This window comes from Nycticebus coucang, chromosome 1, assembly GCF_027406575.1.
Source record: "Nycticebus coucang isolate mNycCou1 chromosome 1, mNycCou1.pri, whole genome shotgun sequence".
Classification (NCBI taxonomy): domain Eukaryota; kingdom Metazoa; phylum Chordata; class Mammalia; order Primates; family Lorisidae; genus Nycticebus; species Nycticebus coucang.
Window position 1 is genome coordinate 152,751,385 of NC_069780.1, and position 18,429 is coordinate 152,769,813.

Sequence of the window (18,429 nt, forward strand, 5' to 3'; positions counted from 1 at the left end):
TACTGTACTTAGAAATCAGGCAGCAGTAGAAAAATATGCATATACTTGGAATTGAAAACATAAAATAAACCACATATCCAGAAGGGACAGACTACATTACCTACCACTCTTCTGACTGAGGCTTTTACAGCTAGAATCTTCTCAAGTTTATTAAGTTTTTAGAGCCTACTGATCGACAGTCTAGATTAAAAGGGATCCGTTCGCCCACCCACGCGCTGCATTAAGCTTTGTTACTCTGGGAGGTGGACACTCTGAGTTTATTGTACAGGACACGACCATTTCCCCCCCACTTTCTTTCCCCTTCGGGGCTGACATCTCACTCTGCTGGAGTGTAGCCACCCTAAGCCACCTCACCCCCCACAGGCTGGAGCTGGAGTGAGCCACACCGGCCAGGCGCGCCCCCACCCCCCACGTGGCGAGGGCACGTGTCCGAGGGACAGTTGAAGCAAACACCAACGGTCCCTCTTGTCCAGTAGGCGCGCGCTGGGGCGGGTGGAGCGGGCGCTGCAGAGCTGGGCGCGCGAGGCCGGGCCTGTGGGCGCGGGGCGGGCCGCGGGGCCGCGGGGAGCCAGAGCTGGCGGGTGAGCCGGCGGGAGAGCGGAGCCGCGGGCCGGAGGGGCGCGCAAACTGGCGGTTGGAGTTGGGATGAAAAGCTCTGCAGTTTACATTTCTGGAAAAGCAATTGAGTACAGCGAAGTAGAAAAAGCAAGTTGCAAAACGATAAGTATAATTAGATCCCATTGACATGGGAAGAGTCGCAGGGCCAGACTATTTTGTACACGTGTGTACCTAACATATGGGGAAAAGCTGGGGGAAGAAGATACAGGGAGTTTACTTCGTACTTTGCATATTTCTGAGCTATTTAATATTATTATTACTTAGAATGAAAGTGTACTTATGTAATTGGAAACAATCTGCATTGGGGAAGCTCGGATATCCGCTTGCTTCCCATTGTTAGGGACGTGCTCAGTCTCAGCACCAGCAAATCTGAGAGTCAAGGGAATCTTTTCTGCCCTCTTTCTCCCCTCCTTAGGGTCCACCTCATCCCCCCACCTTCCTACTTGAAATCCTTTGAATTGCCCTTTGTTGAATATTGTTCCTCACAGACTTTCTCATCCACGCTCTTCCTCCCTGCAAAGCCCATCTTCAAAGGGGAAACATTTTGAAGATAGTAAATTAACAGGCCCATGAATTTTTGAATTAGACATTGTTCCTAAACCATGTTAGATGAAAATCAAGAAAATGTGTTTGTAAGGTATTTCTATTTACCCACAAACCATTGTACCAAAGTGTTTTTTATTAGAATGACCACATGATATTAAATTTAAAAAGTTTTTTTCATTTAGAAATAATTTCAGGTTTAGGAAAAAGTTTTAAAAATAGTACAAAAAATTTCTTTATGTCCTGCACCCAGCTTTCTGAAATGTTAACATTTTATATAACTATAGTATAAAATCATAACTAGGAAGTTAGTGTTACTACTACTCTATTAGCAAATTTACAGGTATTATTCAAATTTCCACAATTATCCGACCAACCAATGTCTTTTTCTGGTCCAGGAATCAATCCAGAACCTCTTAATACGCATTCAGTTGGCTTGTCTATTCTGTGACAATTTCTTAGTTTTTTTTTTTTAATGACTGACACTTTTGAAGAGTTCTGGCCAATTATTTTGTGGATTGTACTTCAGTTTGGGTTTGTCTAATATTTTTTCATTACTAAATTCAGGTTGTGCATTTTGAGCAAAAATACCATAGAAGTGATGTTGTACCTGTTGGTGCAGCATATCAGGAGGCACATGATGTCAGTATGTCTCAGAGGCTGATGATATCTATGATTACTTGGCAAAGGTGGTATCTTCTGGGTTTGTCCAATAAAAAGTTGTGATTTTACTTTTTTTTGGTTTAATTACAGGGGCAAGTATCTTCATCATGTGTACAATAATGTTAGCATTCACGATTCTTAACTATGACAGTTATTACTGTGGTATTTGCCAAGTATTGATTTTCTATTTCCATCACTCTGGTGTTAAATTTTAATCTGAATATGTAAATATACAGTAACTTTTCAAAGGAAGATATTTGTCTAATAATTTTCTACTCTACATGAGGAAAAAGGCAGTAGGAAGCCATGCATAGACATTCTGTGAAATTAGTGGATAAAACAGTTTATAAATGTGTTACTTAGAAAACTACATTCTAAATGAATAATTCACTATTCTTAGTATTTGTAACAACTGGGATTCTGAAAATCCCAATTTACATGGATTTACCAGCCCATTAATTAGTTTTTTAATTCTGTATTAATACGATATGCATAAATGTAAACTAGATGTAAAAATAGAACAAAGATAAAATGATTTTCATATTGTTTCTGACATATTGCTAGTTTTAGATGACGTTTGCAAAATTGATCGTTTAAATTAACAGTCCATCTGATTGTCATCCAAAGATAGTTCACTTTATTTGGCCTCAATATTTGTTGAAAGGATTTACTGGAAGTTGCAGTGAGTACTCCTTTGAATGCACTGCAAAGAAAGAATTTGTCAGTGAAAGTTAGAAAACCCAAGAGTTATTTGACTATCAAGCGTTTGGTAAATCTCCCTTGAAGATTAAGTTACTGGGTGCAGCATTATTGTTGTACGTGGAAAACTGGTCTTAATGCCAATTTCTCTTGCTTTCAGTATGAACGAGAGCAGGAGAGTCCGTTTTAGCTTTTTTAAATCACTGATCCTTTGTATCTAAACACTTTCCCCAGAAAAATACAGAAACCCACATATTGCACTAGAACAAAATGCAATCCAATGTCAAATGGGCGGGGGGAGGATAAGGAGGGCGGGAAGGGAAGTAGGCTGCCAGACTGTCAGAGGTTTCCCAAGCACAGCTTACCCTCATGCCATATGGCACGGTTTGCCTCTTTTGGCAGCTCAAATGGGCAGCTAAGTCTGCACAGCCCATCTGGCTTTTTGTCACTTGCCTCCAGACTCCTCCCTGAACTCTCAGTATCACCCGCTCCCCTTTATCACTGAGTCCCTGTCTGCTCAGTTGTCTCGCTGGCTTTTTACTCCATCTGAGGGTCCTTCCTTTCACCTCGTTCTCTCACCAACCTTTAGCTTAGGAATGTAGCTCAGAAACTCAAGCGAGAGGACCTGACCACTTCCCAATGGATAGAGCAGAGAAGAATTTGTTGAATAAATGTCAATGCCTATTCTCATCAGCTTAGAAATCTTGCCACATTTTTCTTGTCTGTTTAAAACGGAGAAAGAATTGACGGGGGGAGGAACATGTCTAAAATCAGTAGCTTACACAAACGGCGATTGATCATTACCAAGTGACAGAAGTCGGAGAGTTATTGCGCCCCTCCCATCCCTTAAAGGACGTTGGAGGTTGGAGATGGAAGTGGGAGATGAAGAAAGGGATCAGGGCCGTTAAAAGAAAATAAGTAAACGTTTTGTTTCTGAAAATGGAAAGATCAGAAGCTGCCAGAACCCGCTTCTTCGCCCGCCAACCCCTGCGCCTCCTGCCGCCATAGCAGCCCTCGGCGCCCGGCCCAGCCCCAGGCCCGCCACTGCCCGCGGCAAAGCTTGGCGCTCCTGTGCGCGCCTCCGCTGCGCAGTGCGGCTCCTGGCGCCGCGAGGCGGAGGCAGGGAAGCCCTCGGGGCTCTGACGTCGCGACGCGCAGCCAATGAAAAGCCGGCGAGGGGGAATTCCCGCTCTAGGTGCCGCCCCGCCGGCTTTTTAAACCGGACCCTGGGGAACGCTGTGTAGGAGTGGTGGGAGGAGTGGGGGGAGATGGAGATGGGGAGTGAAATGTAATTAATAATCCTGGGGGAAGAGGCTCTAGGGTTTGACGATTCGGCATCACAACTGGCTCAGACCTAAGAAGAAAAGCAGAGGCGGTGGAGGAGAGGCCAAAGCCCAGGTAGGAGATGGAGTGGAAACTGGCGCGCATCTCCCGGCGGAGGATCCGCACCGAGGAAGAGGTGCTGTGGGTGAGTCAGGCCCTTTCCTCTGTTAGCCCAGCTCTCTACCGAGGCTTCTTGCCCAAGACGCAGACTGTCATTCCAGTTTAGGACTCTGTACCCTCGTCTTAACTTTTTCACAATCCTAAACCAGAGATAGACTGCTCTTAATTTCGAGTTGTTGTTAAAAAAAAAAAAAAAAGTGAATGTAGTTTGACAAACACGGGATCTAGAGAAACTCCACACCTGACATTATGTAATTTTCCTAAACAGTTTCTCTCAATATTTTATCTGTGTTTTCAAAGGAGAATATCATGCGGGTGCTCGCCAAAGACATGAGGAAGAAAAGTCAAGGTTCCCCCGAGGTGAGTATCCAGTGCTTTTCTTGTTCGATATCTTAATGCTGATCTTGAACACCTTCATTTTTGCTAAAGGAGGTATTTGTTGGAAGTGTGGGCTGGTCTGAATAAATGAGAATAAAACAAAATCAACCTTTGTCACTTCAGTATCTAATTACATACGAAATTAAATTTCTTTAAGAAACTGAGGATCTCGTACAAATAATGGTACTCCCTTGTAGATGAATGGTGCTTTCTAGTTTTTGCTTCAACAGCAAAAGGGAAAGCTTGGATGAGTCAGGTAGGCAGTGCGTTGCTAGCTGGCTGTTGTAGTTTCATTTTAACAGTTGCTGGTTGCACTCCCCTCTGTTGCGTTCTGAAGCATGCCCCCAAAGAAATGGAGATGGTGCCATCTTGTGGACAACGGGGAGAAAGGCCATAACCCGTGGTTTTTAGTTTAGCAATTTAAAAGTTGATCGAAAGTAGTACGTTTTCTCCGTGAAAGACCAAACCCAAAAGTCTTTAGTTTCTCTTCTAATCAGTGTAAGAATAAACAAATTTAAATTATTTTTTCTAACAGCAATCATAGACTCTAAATCTATTATGATCACCATTTACCATGACCCTCTCTTGATAGTTCATTGTCCTTTAACTTTTACTCATAGATTAGTTTCAAATCCATCACCATTTTTATAGTTTTCTACATATTCTATAAATTTTTCTTTATTCAAGTGGTGACACTCTAAAGTGAACACATAACTTCACTTTTAGAACTCAATGACTAATGGCATTTATAGTGAGAGAAAACGAATGACATTTTAAGTGCTTTAAATCCTTTAATACTTTATTAACTCCCCCCACCACAGACATCGTTGTATCACGATCAATTTATGTGTTATATTGATTTCTAGATATTTTATTGCCTAATAGTGACAACTGGTCTTTTAGTCAGTAAACAGAAGCAATTTGAAGAGCTTTAGTTAAGTAATTGAAAAATTCATTTGTACTATAATAACATATCTTCATTATCCAAGCTTTTAATCTAGAAAACCTAAGTGTAAATATTCTGAAAGGCTCTTTTTAAGTTTTTGGCTAGATTGAAGAGAATGTTGATTTTATTTCTTATACTTTTAGAGTAACAAGTTTTGCCTATACATTTTCTTTAATGTGACTATTAAGATTAAAGTTCTGCTACTGTGTGTCATGTTACAAATTCAGTGTGAGTGACTTCATGAGCCATGAAAATTGGCAATGATCCGAATCAGGTAGGCAGTGTATTGTTAGCTGGCTGCTTTGCATCAAATCAGCAGCCATAACTACCCTGCCACTTGCTTCTGGATAAATTCCTCTTGTTAAGGAAATACATTGGTTATCTGTGTGTGATGGGTTGGCAGTGTATTGTTAGCTGGTTGAATATGTGAATGGCATCAGCTAACATGCAACTGCTATCTTATTGCATATACAATGAACATCAGAGTGTAACTAAATCTGTAATTTATGTGTGTGTGTGTTTGCTATGAAGCAGCATACTGTTTGCCATAAGTTATTATTGATGTTCAGTTTTTCAACTATTAAGCTTTTTAATGGTTAAGAAAGTACTATGATTAATTGCCTAAAAAATTTTAAGTAGTATTTTTGGAGTGTTAGAGTGGTAAAGTATATGTGAACATATGCATATATATTTTTAAATATAAAATTTAAAATATAGTGATAATTTGGAGTGGAGAGCCTCAAATTCCCCAGATTTTCAACTAAATGTTTGGGCCACGGTTTCTTAATGTAGCATTAGACTAAATCTCTGTAAGCCATGACCTTATGTACGAGATCCATGCCAGCGGAAGGGAGACTTGAGGTAATTTTTCAGATCATTCAATCAACTAAAATTTTTTCACTTGAAATATCAAGAAATTTGGGATTTTTCAGTGGGGGATGGGTTGAATTGTTTGGAAGATTGGTCTCAGTTCTTCACTTCATCTTCTGTAGAATTACAGGCTCATAAAAGGTTTAGAAAAGAGCATGAGTTCTAACTTGTGAAGTGGGAAGGACTGACTATACAGTATGATACAAAACATTTTCTCTTTCCTTTGGAGGCTTTGACCTCTGGAGCAGCATCTGCTATGTCCTGGCTCCCAGGCATGTAGTGTGCTCATGTGGACATCTGTAGCCAGTTAGTGGAACTGACTGTGGTGGTCTGGTCCATTAGTTACACCCTAAATGAGATACGAGAAATGGATCACTCTCTCTGCTCTATTAGATTATAAGTTATTGGTAAAATAATTTTTATGCTTATTTTATTTAAACATATTTCCAGAACATAGGTTAAATAGATACCTGTATTTTGATGCTTATGCATTTTGCTACTTTCCAATCTCATGCTTTTTTTGTTGTTGCCCAGGTATTATTTCATTTTCAGGACCTTTGTGCTTAAGTATCCCTTCTATGTAAATGTTGTTTTCATCTTTCTTTAAAGGTTAAATTTCAACATGTTATTTTATATAGCACCATTGACCTGTCAGTAAAAATAAAACCTATTAAATTTAGAAGGCTTGACCCTTGTGTTTTAATTTTTTTAAAATCATAGAGCAAGACATAAACGTCAACATTTATACTTAATAAGCTGAATAGATATTTAAAGCTGTTCTTTAGTTATATATTATTGAGATGATGAGAAAAGAGGGAAGGACTAGAATGAAATAAAAACAAGTTAAAGAGATCAATGGGTAAAGGGGAAAATTAAGATGTAAATCTAGAAAGAAAATATTTCCACAGAAGGGGAAATAGAAGGGAGAGGGAAAGAAAGGGTTACACACTGGGAAGTCACGGAGCAAGGATGGGGAAAGGGATTGAAAAAAAGAGAAGGTGATGTTCAGCGTTGTGGCTCACATCTGCAATCTCAGCACTTCGGGAAGCCAAGGTGGGATAATAACTTGAAGCCTGAAGTTCAAGACCAGTCTGGGCAACACAGTGAGACCCCTGTCTCTACGAAAAATAGAAAAATTAGCCAGGTATGGTGACATGCACCAGCTACTTGGGAGGCTGAGGCCAGAGGATCACATGAATTCATAAGTTTGAGGTTGCAGTGAGCTTTGATGTTGCCTGTGCACGCCAGCCTGGCAACAGAGCAAGAACCTGAAAAAAAAAAAAAATACAAAAAGAGAAGAGAAGGGAGGCTCTGCGGGTTGCAAAGTATTTTCTCCCTTGGGGCAGGTACGCTGAGGTACGCTGGGGCTGGGAATGTGGCTACTTCCCATCACTGCCATCTGGAATGGCTTGCTAATTCCTGCTCCTTTCTGCTCTTTACTCCCCTCCCCCAAGAGACTGTGCCACTCTGCAAGGTACAGCCTTACCCGTTCAGCTGGAGAAGAGAAGGGTGGTTAGCAGTGTGATGGATTAGTTTCTGGGAGTAACAGTTATTAGAACCTTATTTCATGGGAAAGATGAAATCAAGGTGAGGGCTAAATATGGACAGAGCAACCCTGTATCAGCTCCACCCACGCATGTCATTTTTCTTTCTAAGAAACACCATGAATTAACATATTTTGTATTTCTTCCTGAATTTATTCCTTCCTTTCTTCATTTCTTCCTCTATCCATTTCCTACTTGAGACTTGAGATTATCTGCAGACAATCTAGTTAGGTCATATTAGGCAGAATCTATTAGCAGCTTTTCATAGTTCAGAAACTGCATATATGTCTACATTTTTATATAACCTGTCAGACAGAACACAATAAAAGGAAAGAGTATATGTGCTATGTTTTTGCTCTAGAGTTTTTTCTGATCAAGTCTGATTTTTAAGAATTTTGGTGCACTGGAACCAGCTCATATTGCTTTGTGAGAAATAATTATTAAATTTTCTAGAAAATTTGCAAGCTAGTTTTTAAACCATTGGAAAATTGAAATCGGCCATGTGGGAGCATTTGCATGGACAATGGCGAGTGCTGTACTTCAAGGATTCCTCTTCCAGAGTCTGTTAAAACATTTGCCAGCTACCATTACGTATATGCTACATATACTATAATTATTAAGAATTATAAATTTTTATATATGTACATACTATGGACACTATAATTATTAAACATTTTCAAAAATGAAGTACTCTTAGGGTCTATTTCAGGCAAATTCATATTTATTCCAATCTCCAGCATTCTTGCTGTTGTTACACCTGCTGTGGACGATCAAGTTAGTATGAGGTATTCTTCACCATCACTCACCAAAGGAAACAAACTAAAGCAAACCTCGTATCGGTGGATTCATTACCACCTTTGACTATCACAGTTAAAATACATCTGATTTTGCCTTTTGGTATGAGGACAATGGCTCCATAACCCTTTTATGTGGTGCCTGATATTTTTCAGTTATACTCCAGAATTCAGGCATCCTGTAGCAGTCTGTGTCCCAGACATTTTGCTGTAGAGACAAGATTCAAGGAAGATTTAACTTCTCTGCACCACATCAGAGAAGTTAAATCTTCTGCATTCCTATGATACATTTGAGTTAGGGGAAGCAGCACAAGAGCAGATAGCCTCACTTCCTTTTTCTGCACACAGAGCCTAGGCATCATGGAACCCTGAATGGGCACACAGATTTCATTTCCTTCAAGGCAATATATATGGCACATTTTCAAATCCCCACCCGCCTGCTCTGCCTGCTCAAAAGGCGAGGGAGGGAGTCAAGCACCAACTGTTGTCTGACTGCAGGTTAAACAAGTCAACCAGGGCTGGAAATATGTAAGTGAAGAAGCCCACTTTATGTGGCTTTGGAGGAAACTAGTGACAGGCAGGATGTCCATGTGTGTCCCTTTCAGCAGGATGATGCTGGTCCCAGTGCAGCTCTGTTATCATCCACCCGGCAGTGGGGAGTCTCTGTTGCCTGTGGGGTGCTGGCACATGTACTCTGCTCACACCCCTAATGTTAGCACAGAAAAGCACCCCAGCAGTACCATGCACTGGTTAAGGCTTCACAGAGGTTGTAAGAAGGGGTATATGGCAAGAGTGCTCCGGAAGCAACACTTGGAGGGGCTGCTCTGAAAAACATGTTGCCTACAGGTTCAGCATTGCTAAGAGGCCTTTGGGCAAAATAGCAAAGGACAGAAGCTTATTAGGTGGCTTCTGTTTCTCTGCCAGCAGTCCAGGTTAATTCTGATTTCTTTCCAGATGGCTTCAAACACCTTGGTAAGTATGTTCATTGCCTTTTAGAGTTGGAAGTGCTTTTTGTTCTGTATTAAATTTACAGGTGAGGAATCTGAAATTAAAGTGACTTGCTCAAAGGCACTCAGCTGGTGAGGGGCAGAAGCAGCTTTGCTGACACACTGATCTGGCGTTCTTGGGCCTATGCCTGTGAATCCTCTTGACTTCTGATGGAAATGCCACCTCCACCAAATATCTTGCTAAATACATTCATAGTTAGGTGGTTGGATATATGCTTTTGAAGCAGAAGATGCTTTAGGAAATGTTTTTAGTTTCTCCAAGAACTTGAGTCCAAACATTTATATAGAACTATATACGGAGGTCGTATTGCTGAATTCATCATCAAAACATACTCACTTTGTCATTCATCAGGTCAGACTTTGGGAGTCAAGTGACAGGCTATTTAAGTCTTCTTTCTTAGCCAAATTTTACATGACCGTATTTTCACGTATTTTTTCGTCCCGTCTGTTTCATAGAGCAGGAATCAAATGAACCTTCACCAACTTGGCAAATTGCTTTGTTAGTTAATAATTCAAAGGCTGACAAAATATAAAAGCCATGACTTTGAGAGAAAAAAAGTGAATCTCCCAAAAGGTTTGTGATTGCTGATCCACATTTTAGGACTGTGTGATCATAATCACCTCCTTTTAAAAATGAGAGTTTTGGGCGGCACCTGTGGCTCAAGGAGTAGGGCGCCAGTCCCATATGCCGGAGGTGGCGGGTTCAAACCCAGCCCCGGCCAAAAACCAAAAATAAAATAAAATAAAATAAAAATGAGAGTTTTGACTAGAGTTAATTCTTACTGTTTTAGCTACCAGAATGATGAAGCATTGAATTCTTTCCAAATCTAGTCTGAATATATAAGCAACCAAAAAATCAACCTGTAAAATGAAGTCAAAAGATCATATATGTTTGTCCTTTTTCCTACATTTGAAATGTTCACTAAAAAATTAAGATGAACTTAACTGTTAATATCCTAATTATGCAATTCGAGTTGCTCTTAAAAAATGAGGAGAGAAATATTGACAATGATGAAAGCTTTTTCAGATGTTATGATAATTTACAGATGACTATTTCATCATATGTAGTAGAACACACTAGGAACTTGTACTTAAACTCCAAACTATACACAATACCGCACACAAAACAAATATAAGGATTCAAATTTATGTCTAGAAATTTTACAGTTTTTCAACATTTATTTTGTGTTTATTACATCAACATATTCATTTTCAGTTAATTACTCTAAAAATTTCAGTTACACACCATGGTTTTGAATCCAAACAGTGGTCTAGTGTGTTTGCTTTTCCATAAGTATAATCCTAGAAATGCCAAATCGAACAATATGATATTGAAGCACATTGATCACTGGGTACTCTGAAATTTTCATATATTTCATTTTGATTCTTTGGCTACTCTTTATTTTTCTTTGGGTAACATCTTTATCCTAGGGACATTCATTACTGCTGAGCAGCAAGATAACACATAAAAAGTCATCCTTCATTGCCACAATTGATTGTAGGGTGTTAAAACAGGATCACACCCTCATGCAGACATTTCTACTCTATTGCTATAGAATGGCTCAATGGCATTCTCATAGATCCTCCTTCTTTTTTATGATCATTTGTCTAACCAGAGCTGCTATGTCAGGCCTGATGGCTTCAATGGGCTCCTCCGGCCTCCAGAACTTCACAACTTGACCCTCAGGGTTGACCAGATATTTCCAAAAATTCCACCTTGGTTCCTTCTTTGAAGAATCTAAAATATCCAGAACATATATTCATGAGCATAATTTTATGGTTAAGATTTTTATTTCTGTTTGTACCTGCATAAGTATTAACTTTAGTATGACATCACTGTCATAATGTGGAAAAAAAAAATGAAGCAAAGTATCCAAACAAAGCACAATTCAAGGACTGAGTAACCAGATTTCAGTGTATTTGATGACTTCACCGATGAGGCTACTGATCTAGAATGGCGAAATGAAACAATGTTGTTTACTTTAGATTTGTTGATCTAAATAATAAAAATTTTACCTGTCACCAGCTCAAAGCTTTCAGTTTCTTAAAAATTTTAAAGACAAAATAATGTCCTGAAGGACCTTGGTAATGGAAGCATATCGATTACTTTTCACATTAAATATATCAATGTTTTTAACATTGTTACATATTATATAGCTGCAAATGGTAAGGAATTCTAAAGAATCATCTTATTTTGAGAAATTATGATATCCTTCTGATAAATCTTACTTTATGCAGATATGTTTTCTCTATATCACTCTGGATTTATGTTCGTGTTATTGTCTAATATGAGAAAAATACAATTATAACTGAAATCTATTAAGTTCTCATTAGGTGCCTAATAATGTATGCTTAGTGCTTTAAAGGGATCCTCTCATTTAATCTTTACAGCAACTCTATGAGATGGGTATTATTATTTTTGCAGTTTTTGGCTGAGGCAGGGTTTGAACACGCCACCTCCGACATATGGGGCCAGTACCCTACTCCTTTGAGCCACAGGCGCCGCCTGAGATGGGTATTATTTTAATCTCATTTTGCAGATGGAGAAATGGAGGCCTAGGTTCAGGTTCACGTGGTTAGTGAACAGCCAGACTCTCTTATTCCAGAGCTTGTGCTCTCAACCTGTAGGCTCTCTTATCCTCCCCATCTAGGTTCAGTGAAACTTTAAATCACAGTTAGTTGTTAGATTACACAGAGTAAGTGGGGTTTCAGAAGCTTTTTTAGTGATAAAGGGAATAATCTATGAGCTATTGTGCCCAACCATCTAGCTGCTATAGTTGAGGGATGATTAGTTCAAGGGCATGTGCTATGGCTTTTCTTTCTTCAGTGTCCCCCAAGAACAAAAGGAATAAAGACCTTACTGTGGTTGCTATTCGTGGTGTTAGGTGTTACATCAGTTTTCCCTAGAAATTAAATGTAATGTTTTTACAAGACTCGGATTTCACAACTACATGAAATATTGTAGACTAGAGCATCATTATTTGGTTGGTAGGTTGGTTTAGAAGCTTGATTGCCTAAGGTCATAGTTTTGTTAAAACTCAAATTATCTACAGTGAAAATATGTCTGAAGATGTTTATCAAAATAAGTTAGGCGAGAGAAAATTAGCTCAAGGTCTTTTAGTGTGGCATAGAGTAAGCAGTGTATAAGTATTTTTGTGATTAACACAATCCTCCAAACGATCTTAGGAGGTGGGTACTTTTGATAGTCTCAGTTTACAAATGAGGAAACAGGCACAGAGAAGTTAAGCAATGTGCCTGAAGCCACACAGCAAGAGCAACAGTTTGCTTTTGAACCCAGGTAGTCTGAGGCGAAAGCCTATATTGTCACTGTACCACACAACTTTCATGCTAACTGACTTGGCAATCACTAAATAGATTTCTGTAGCTAGCTGAATTGTAGAGGTAGCCTATCACTACTGTCTTCTGAAAAAATCTGGTCATGTGGTTTGCATTTTAGCACAAATCTGGTAAACAGAGATATTCATCCTTGAGGATATATTCCCAGTTTAAAAAGGCAACATAAAATTAACCACAAAGAAATATTTAATAATGCGCCTCAATATTCACAAGAAATGTGAAGCTTTAATTGTGGGGAGGGACATTACCTAAATGCTAGTTAATGAGATGAGAATTGAGAAATTTTGTGAAAATCATCATGGCTACACTCAAGTAACTTCAAGGAGAAGATCAGAAGGAATAAAGTACATTGGAGTAGAACTCTCCATTTAAGAAACTAAAACATTGATTTCAGGGAAGAATAACTTCTAGAAAGTTACAAATGGTGAGAATTCTGGCTCTTTTAATCATTTTATGAAGCTTTCCCAATCCAACATTTAAAATGAAATAGGAAGTTATTTTCTGGGTATATTTGTTTAAAAATAAAAAACAATTAAAAAACGTTATACTGGTGAGGCAAGGTAGATATTTACCAACAAGAAATCTAAATGCAGGTTCTGCGTCAGATCCTAGAATCTTAATCTTGTGGAAGATGGGGAATGTTACTCCGTAGTTTTTTCTTGCAAAAGATTCTACTTCTTTGCTGGGGCGGGGCTCCGATTCTCCAAACTGATTGCATGGAAAAGCCAATACGCTGAAGTGCGATGGTCCAAACTCTTTGTGCAGTTCCTTCAGTGCTAAGTAATTTCTGTCTGTGAGCTGGCAGTCACTAGCCACGTTTACAACTAGTGAAACCTCCCGGAAAAAGAAAAAAATCCAACCGGAAAGTGAAGCAAAAGATTTAAAAAAAAAAAAAAAAAATCCTGCAAGTCGTTAAAATCTTAAACCATTTTGGGGAAATATAACTTCTGATGGTTATTTTATATTTTCAGATATATTCAATTTTATTGAAAACCGTAACCCAGATGCATTTCAAGCAGACCCTGAAATACTGCTGCCATTAAATGTCCCCAAAGTCTGCTTTTAAACCAAAGATAATAGTAAAAGGTAATATAGGATTATTGGTAGTAGAATGCTTTTAAAGGTTAGATTGTAGAATGTCACCGTATTTACATTCCTGACTATAATTATTTTCTAAGCAACTTAAAGTATTAATTTAGCATAGACATTAAATCATTTTAAAGAAAACAAGATAATCAGACTCTATCACACATATATGAACTACCAGAACTTTGATAACTAAAATGATGTACTAATACCATTACTTTGAAGACTAAATTATAATTTATGATCCTGTAACAGTAAAAAACTGATTCCATTAAGAGACTAAGCTGAGACATAGAAAAACAACAAAAATAAGAAGCAAAAGATACAACTTACTTTGCCTTTAAACTTTTCCAGAGAAACGGGCCTGCCTTTTGCATCTTTCACTTCAAAGGTATAAAAGCTGTTGATTTTAGGCTTTAGGAATTTTAGTTGTAAAAGAAACAGCATTACTGTGCATAGAACCATTGACAGCAAAACTGCAAGTACCTTTGCTTTGGGCCCGGAACACTTTGATGGGTAAACTGTAAGAGGCTCCATTTTGGATGATTCTGGAGGGAAGTCTCAGCAGGCTGGAATTCAAGGAGGAGCTGAAACTTGAAACCAGCCTGGTTCAGTGGAAAACCAGGAAGGACAGAATAGCTCTTTTCCATACTAAATCATGGAAAAGCCCTTCTCAGAAGGGAATGGCATGAAACTCCCGAATGAAATAAGAAGCTCCATAGATGGTGTGTGTCACACTTTATGAGGGCAAGACATGACTGCAAGAGGGACTTTACCTAACAATTGCAATCAGTGTAACCTGGCTTATTGTATCTTCGATGAATCCCCAACAATTAAAAAAAAAAAAAAAAGAAGCTCCATAGAATTTTAATTTATTAGTAATGTAATTACAATTTTAACTAAAATCAGGATATTTTTGGTAGCTAATGCTCCCGACAAAGAAAATATTTTGCCAGAAGATGGTGCTCTTGTAACTTGAAAGCTATGAAGTGCTGACTTCCTTAGTAAGCATCCCATTTAATTATTGAGTGACTGGTTGAGTGTAGAGGGTTGAGTATAATACCCAGGAAAAGTTTAGAATGTAGATTAAATGTAACCTATTAATATGATGGGTGACCTGAAGGAATTTAGTATTATATATGTTGATTAAATATGCTGTATGAATTCAAGGAATGGTGGTTCTGATGGTGAAATGAGCAGTGAAATATCTGAAAAAGCTATTTATTCTGACTTCATCTAGCTAAGGCAATCACATGCCAGGTGAATACAGTAAAAATAAATAGATTGGTGAATATGATAAAAATAAATAGATTAAAAACCATGAAGGTGGGCTTGGCGCCTATGGCTCAAGCGGCTAAGGCGCCAGCCACATACATTTAAGCTGGTGGGTTCCATCCTGGGCCTGCCAAAACAACAACAATGATGGCTGCAACCAAAAAATAGCCGGGCGTTGTGGCAGTTACCTGTAGTCCCAGCTACTTGGGAGGCGGAGGCAGGAGAATCGCTTGAGCCCAGGAGTTGGAGGTTGCTGTAGCTGTGATGCCATGGCACTGTACCCAGGGTGAAACCAAACCATGAAGTGTTAAAAGTCCCTCCTCTATTATAAAGCAAACTATAGCATTTTTCAAATTTTTGCTCATGACTTCAGGTAAGAAATGTACTTTACAACATAACTGGGTTATATACACACAACTGAGATGTTTCATGAAATAGTACTTCTCCTTTGAACTATGATGCATTACATTGCATATTTATTTATTATGTCAGATTAATATGATGGGTACAAACACTTAGGTTACAATATTTGCATTTATTTTTTATTTATTTTTCTTCTTTTGCGATAGAGTCTCACCATGTCACCCTTGGTAGAGTGCTGTGGTGTCACAGCTCCCGGCAACCTCAAACTCTTGGGCTTAAGCAATTCTCTTGCTTCAGCCTCCCCAGTAGCTGGGACTACAGGTGCCTGCCACAACGTCCAGCTGTTTTTTTTTGTTGTAGTTGTCATTGTTGTTTTAGCTGGCCCGGTGGGGTTTGAACCTGCCAGCCTTGGTATATGTGGCCGGCGCCCTAACCACTGAGCTCTGGGTGCTGCCAATATTTGCATTTATTAGCTGAAGTTCCTTTTGTAGTGTGCCCTGCTCTCAGGAGGTGTGCCAAATACCCTTACATTGTGCACGTTATGTGGGAGCACACCAGTCCTGCTCTGTTTCCATATATACCCTTTCCATCCCCAAACCTACCAAGAAAATGATTTCATTATTTACCAATGGGATGCAACATGTAGATGGCAAAATGTTGCACTCTGTAACAAAGGAGCAATATGACAGTTAAATATGGTAATTCTAACAAAACCCCCAATAAACAAAAACCCCCAAATCTAACTTCTACTTCGGTACCTCATATTTAACTGCTTTATTTTTTATCTCTATTTTTTTCTGCTTGGCTGTTGCCTGTTACAGGAGGCCTCAGTCTGCTGTTGCTAAAGGTCATGAATTTCAGGGGTAGGTACGGGAAGGCAGTTGAGAGCTACATATCCTCAAATTCATGGTTCCTTTTAGTCACTTTGGAATCTGCCCTTTTTAAGATACAAGAAAATTCTAGATTAAGCTGCTTTGTTGATGGTGTGTTTCTGTTGATGGTGTGACTGAGCTGAGAAGCTTGGGCCCCTCCCATCGCTGTAGACTGTGGAGCTTTGGAAGATGTGCTTGGGAACTGCCTTCTGGTGCCTGCTCTGTGGTGTGTGCGTGTCGGGGGAAGTCAAGCCAGCTCACAGCTCGGGCATGTAAACCCGAGATATAATAGAAAAAAAATTAATGTGCAGAAAAATTCCCTTTTTAACTTAGTTTCTAGTAAAGAACAAACATGTACACAAACTGTGTCACTTCTTTTTTTTTTTCTAACAGTCTTAGAAAACCTCTGTTTTCCTGGGTAGAGTACAGTGGCGTTAGACTAGCTCAAAACAACCTCAAACTCCTGGGCTTAAGCAATCTTCCTGCCTCAGCCTCCCAAGTAGCTGGGACTACAACCATGCACCATGACACCTGGCTAATTTTTCTATTTTTAGTAGAGACTGGGTCTCCCTCTTGCTCAGTGTGGTCTCCAAGTCCTGAGCTGAAGCAATCCACCTGCCTTGGCCTCCCAGAGTGCTAGGATGCTGTGTTGCTTCTTAACAGTGATAGTTTTACTTTGGTGTTGAGCTATTTAAAAAGTCAAAGTCCTTGTGTTAATATTACACAAGAATACTGTTATGTTACTTAAATTCTCTGGTTTTGCACTCAAGGTAGGACCCTTGATCTGCAGCATTGCTGTCACCTGGGCACTGGTTAGAAACGCAGCATCTCAGGCTTCCTGAATCAGAATGTGCATTTTTATAAGATCCCATCATAATTCCTGTGCATGGTTAAGTTTGAGAATCTTTAGACGTTAATCTTTTTTTTGTTTCCCTTTGTCTTCCATAGTGAATGTGTTTCATGTCTCGGAACACAGTAGATATTTGATCTAACTCCTCAGGCTCAAGAACTTGTATTTTAAAAGCTAATTCATAGAACAATTACTATAACTTGAACAATGTCAACCCCATCCTGTTGTAACGGTGTTTTAAGGTGGGAAGACAGGTGGTTATCTCTGGGATGGATGTTGACAGATCACCCCTCAAGCAGAGCCCCAGAGGGTTGTGTTATTTTGCTAAAATTATCATGATAGTTTCTAGTCCATTGTTTTATAATTCCCACCATGTAATCCAGAGCTGAATGGATGTGAAAAGGGCAAAATTATGCTGTACAAACTTGCACATGATTGCTGTATAAGCCAGCATGCCAATTTTTACAAGCAGAAATAAAACAATTATGCAAGTCTGATGTTCAGGTTGGTTTGCCCAGAATATCTGCTGTTATATGAACTTGACTTTGAAAGCTTAAGTGTACATTTCTTGTCAAGGATGAAACCAGAACCAGTTAATTTAATGTTCCTAAGGCTTAAGACCTTGAAACAGTGAAAGCATAATGTATAAAGTTCCATATAGGCCCATTAACTAAACTTTCATGACGACAGTATGGAGAACTCCTTCCCTAAGCAGTGTTGGATGGACACACAGTTTTGGGCCCTTGCACACCTCTTCTTTGTTCATTTGGCAGAGTTTTTCATGGTACAAGTTATTTTATTTTATTTTTATTTTTTTGCAGTTTTTGGCTGGGGCTGGGTTTGAACCCGCCATCTCTGGCATATAGGGCTGGCACCCTACTCCTTTGAGCCACAGGCACTGCCTTATTTTATTTTTGAGCAGTGTCTCACTATGTTTCTCTTGGTAGAGTGCTATAGCATCACAGCTCATAGCAACCTCCAACTCTTGGGCTTAAGTGATTCTCTTGCCTCAGCCTCCCAAGTGGCTGGGACTACAGGCGCCTGCCACAACTCTTGGCTATTTTTTGGTTGCAGTTGTCATTGTTGTTTAGCTGGCCCGGGCCAAGTTTGAACCTGCCAGC

General features: G+C 39.3%; 2 protein-coding genes across 6 annotated transcripts in view; one reads left to right on the plus strand and one right to left on the minus strand.

Annotated features, from left to right (window-relative positions):
* Nucleotides 1–4,272: 4,272 nt before the first annotated feature.
* CDC20B (cell division cycle 20B) overlaps nt 4,273–18,429 on the plus strand; it is a 66,082-nt gene continuing 51,925 nt past the window's right edge. For all 3 annotated transcript variants that reach the window (XM_053590592.1, XM_053590595.1, XM_053590597.1), the window contains exon 1: nt 4,273–4,326. In XM_053590592.1, the coding sequence (XP_053446567.1) occupies nt 4,276–4,326 (51 nt within the window). In that variant the 5' untranslated portion in view covers nt 4,273–4,275. The remainder of the gene's footprint in view (nt 4,327–18,429) is intronic.
* On the minus strand, nt 5,151–14,519 carry GPX8 (glutathione peroxidase 8 (putative)). 3 transcript variants are annotated; one of them, XR_008380059.1, is made up of 5 exons: nt 14,282–14,519; nt 13,435–13,696; nt 9,843–11,243; nt 6,631–6,808; nt 5,151–6,509 (listed from the first exon to the last, which is right to left on the minus strand). XR_008380059.1 is itself a non-coding variant. In XM_053590602.1 (3 exons), exons 1-3 carry the CDS (start codon nt 14,483–14,485, stop codon nt 11,080–11,082), a joined length of 630 nt encoding a protein of 209 aa, XP_053446577.1. In that variant the 5' UTR covers nt 14,486–14,519; the 3' UTR covers nt 8,803–11,079. The 3 variants fall into 3 exon arrangements, 1 of the variants encoding a protein (XP_053446577.1); XR_008380061.1 differs by lacking the exon at nt 13,435–13,696 and having other exon boundaries at nt 14,282–14,492; XM_053590602.1 differs by lacking the exons at nt 5,151–6,509; nt 6,631–6,808 and having other exon boundaries at nt 8,803–11,243.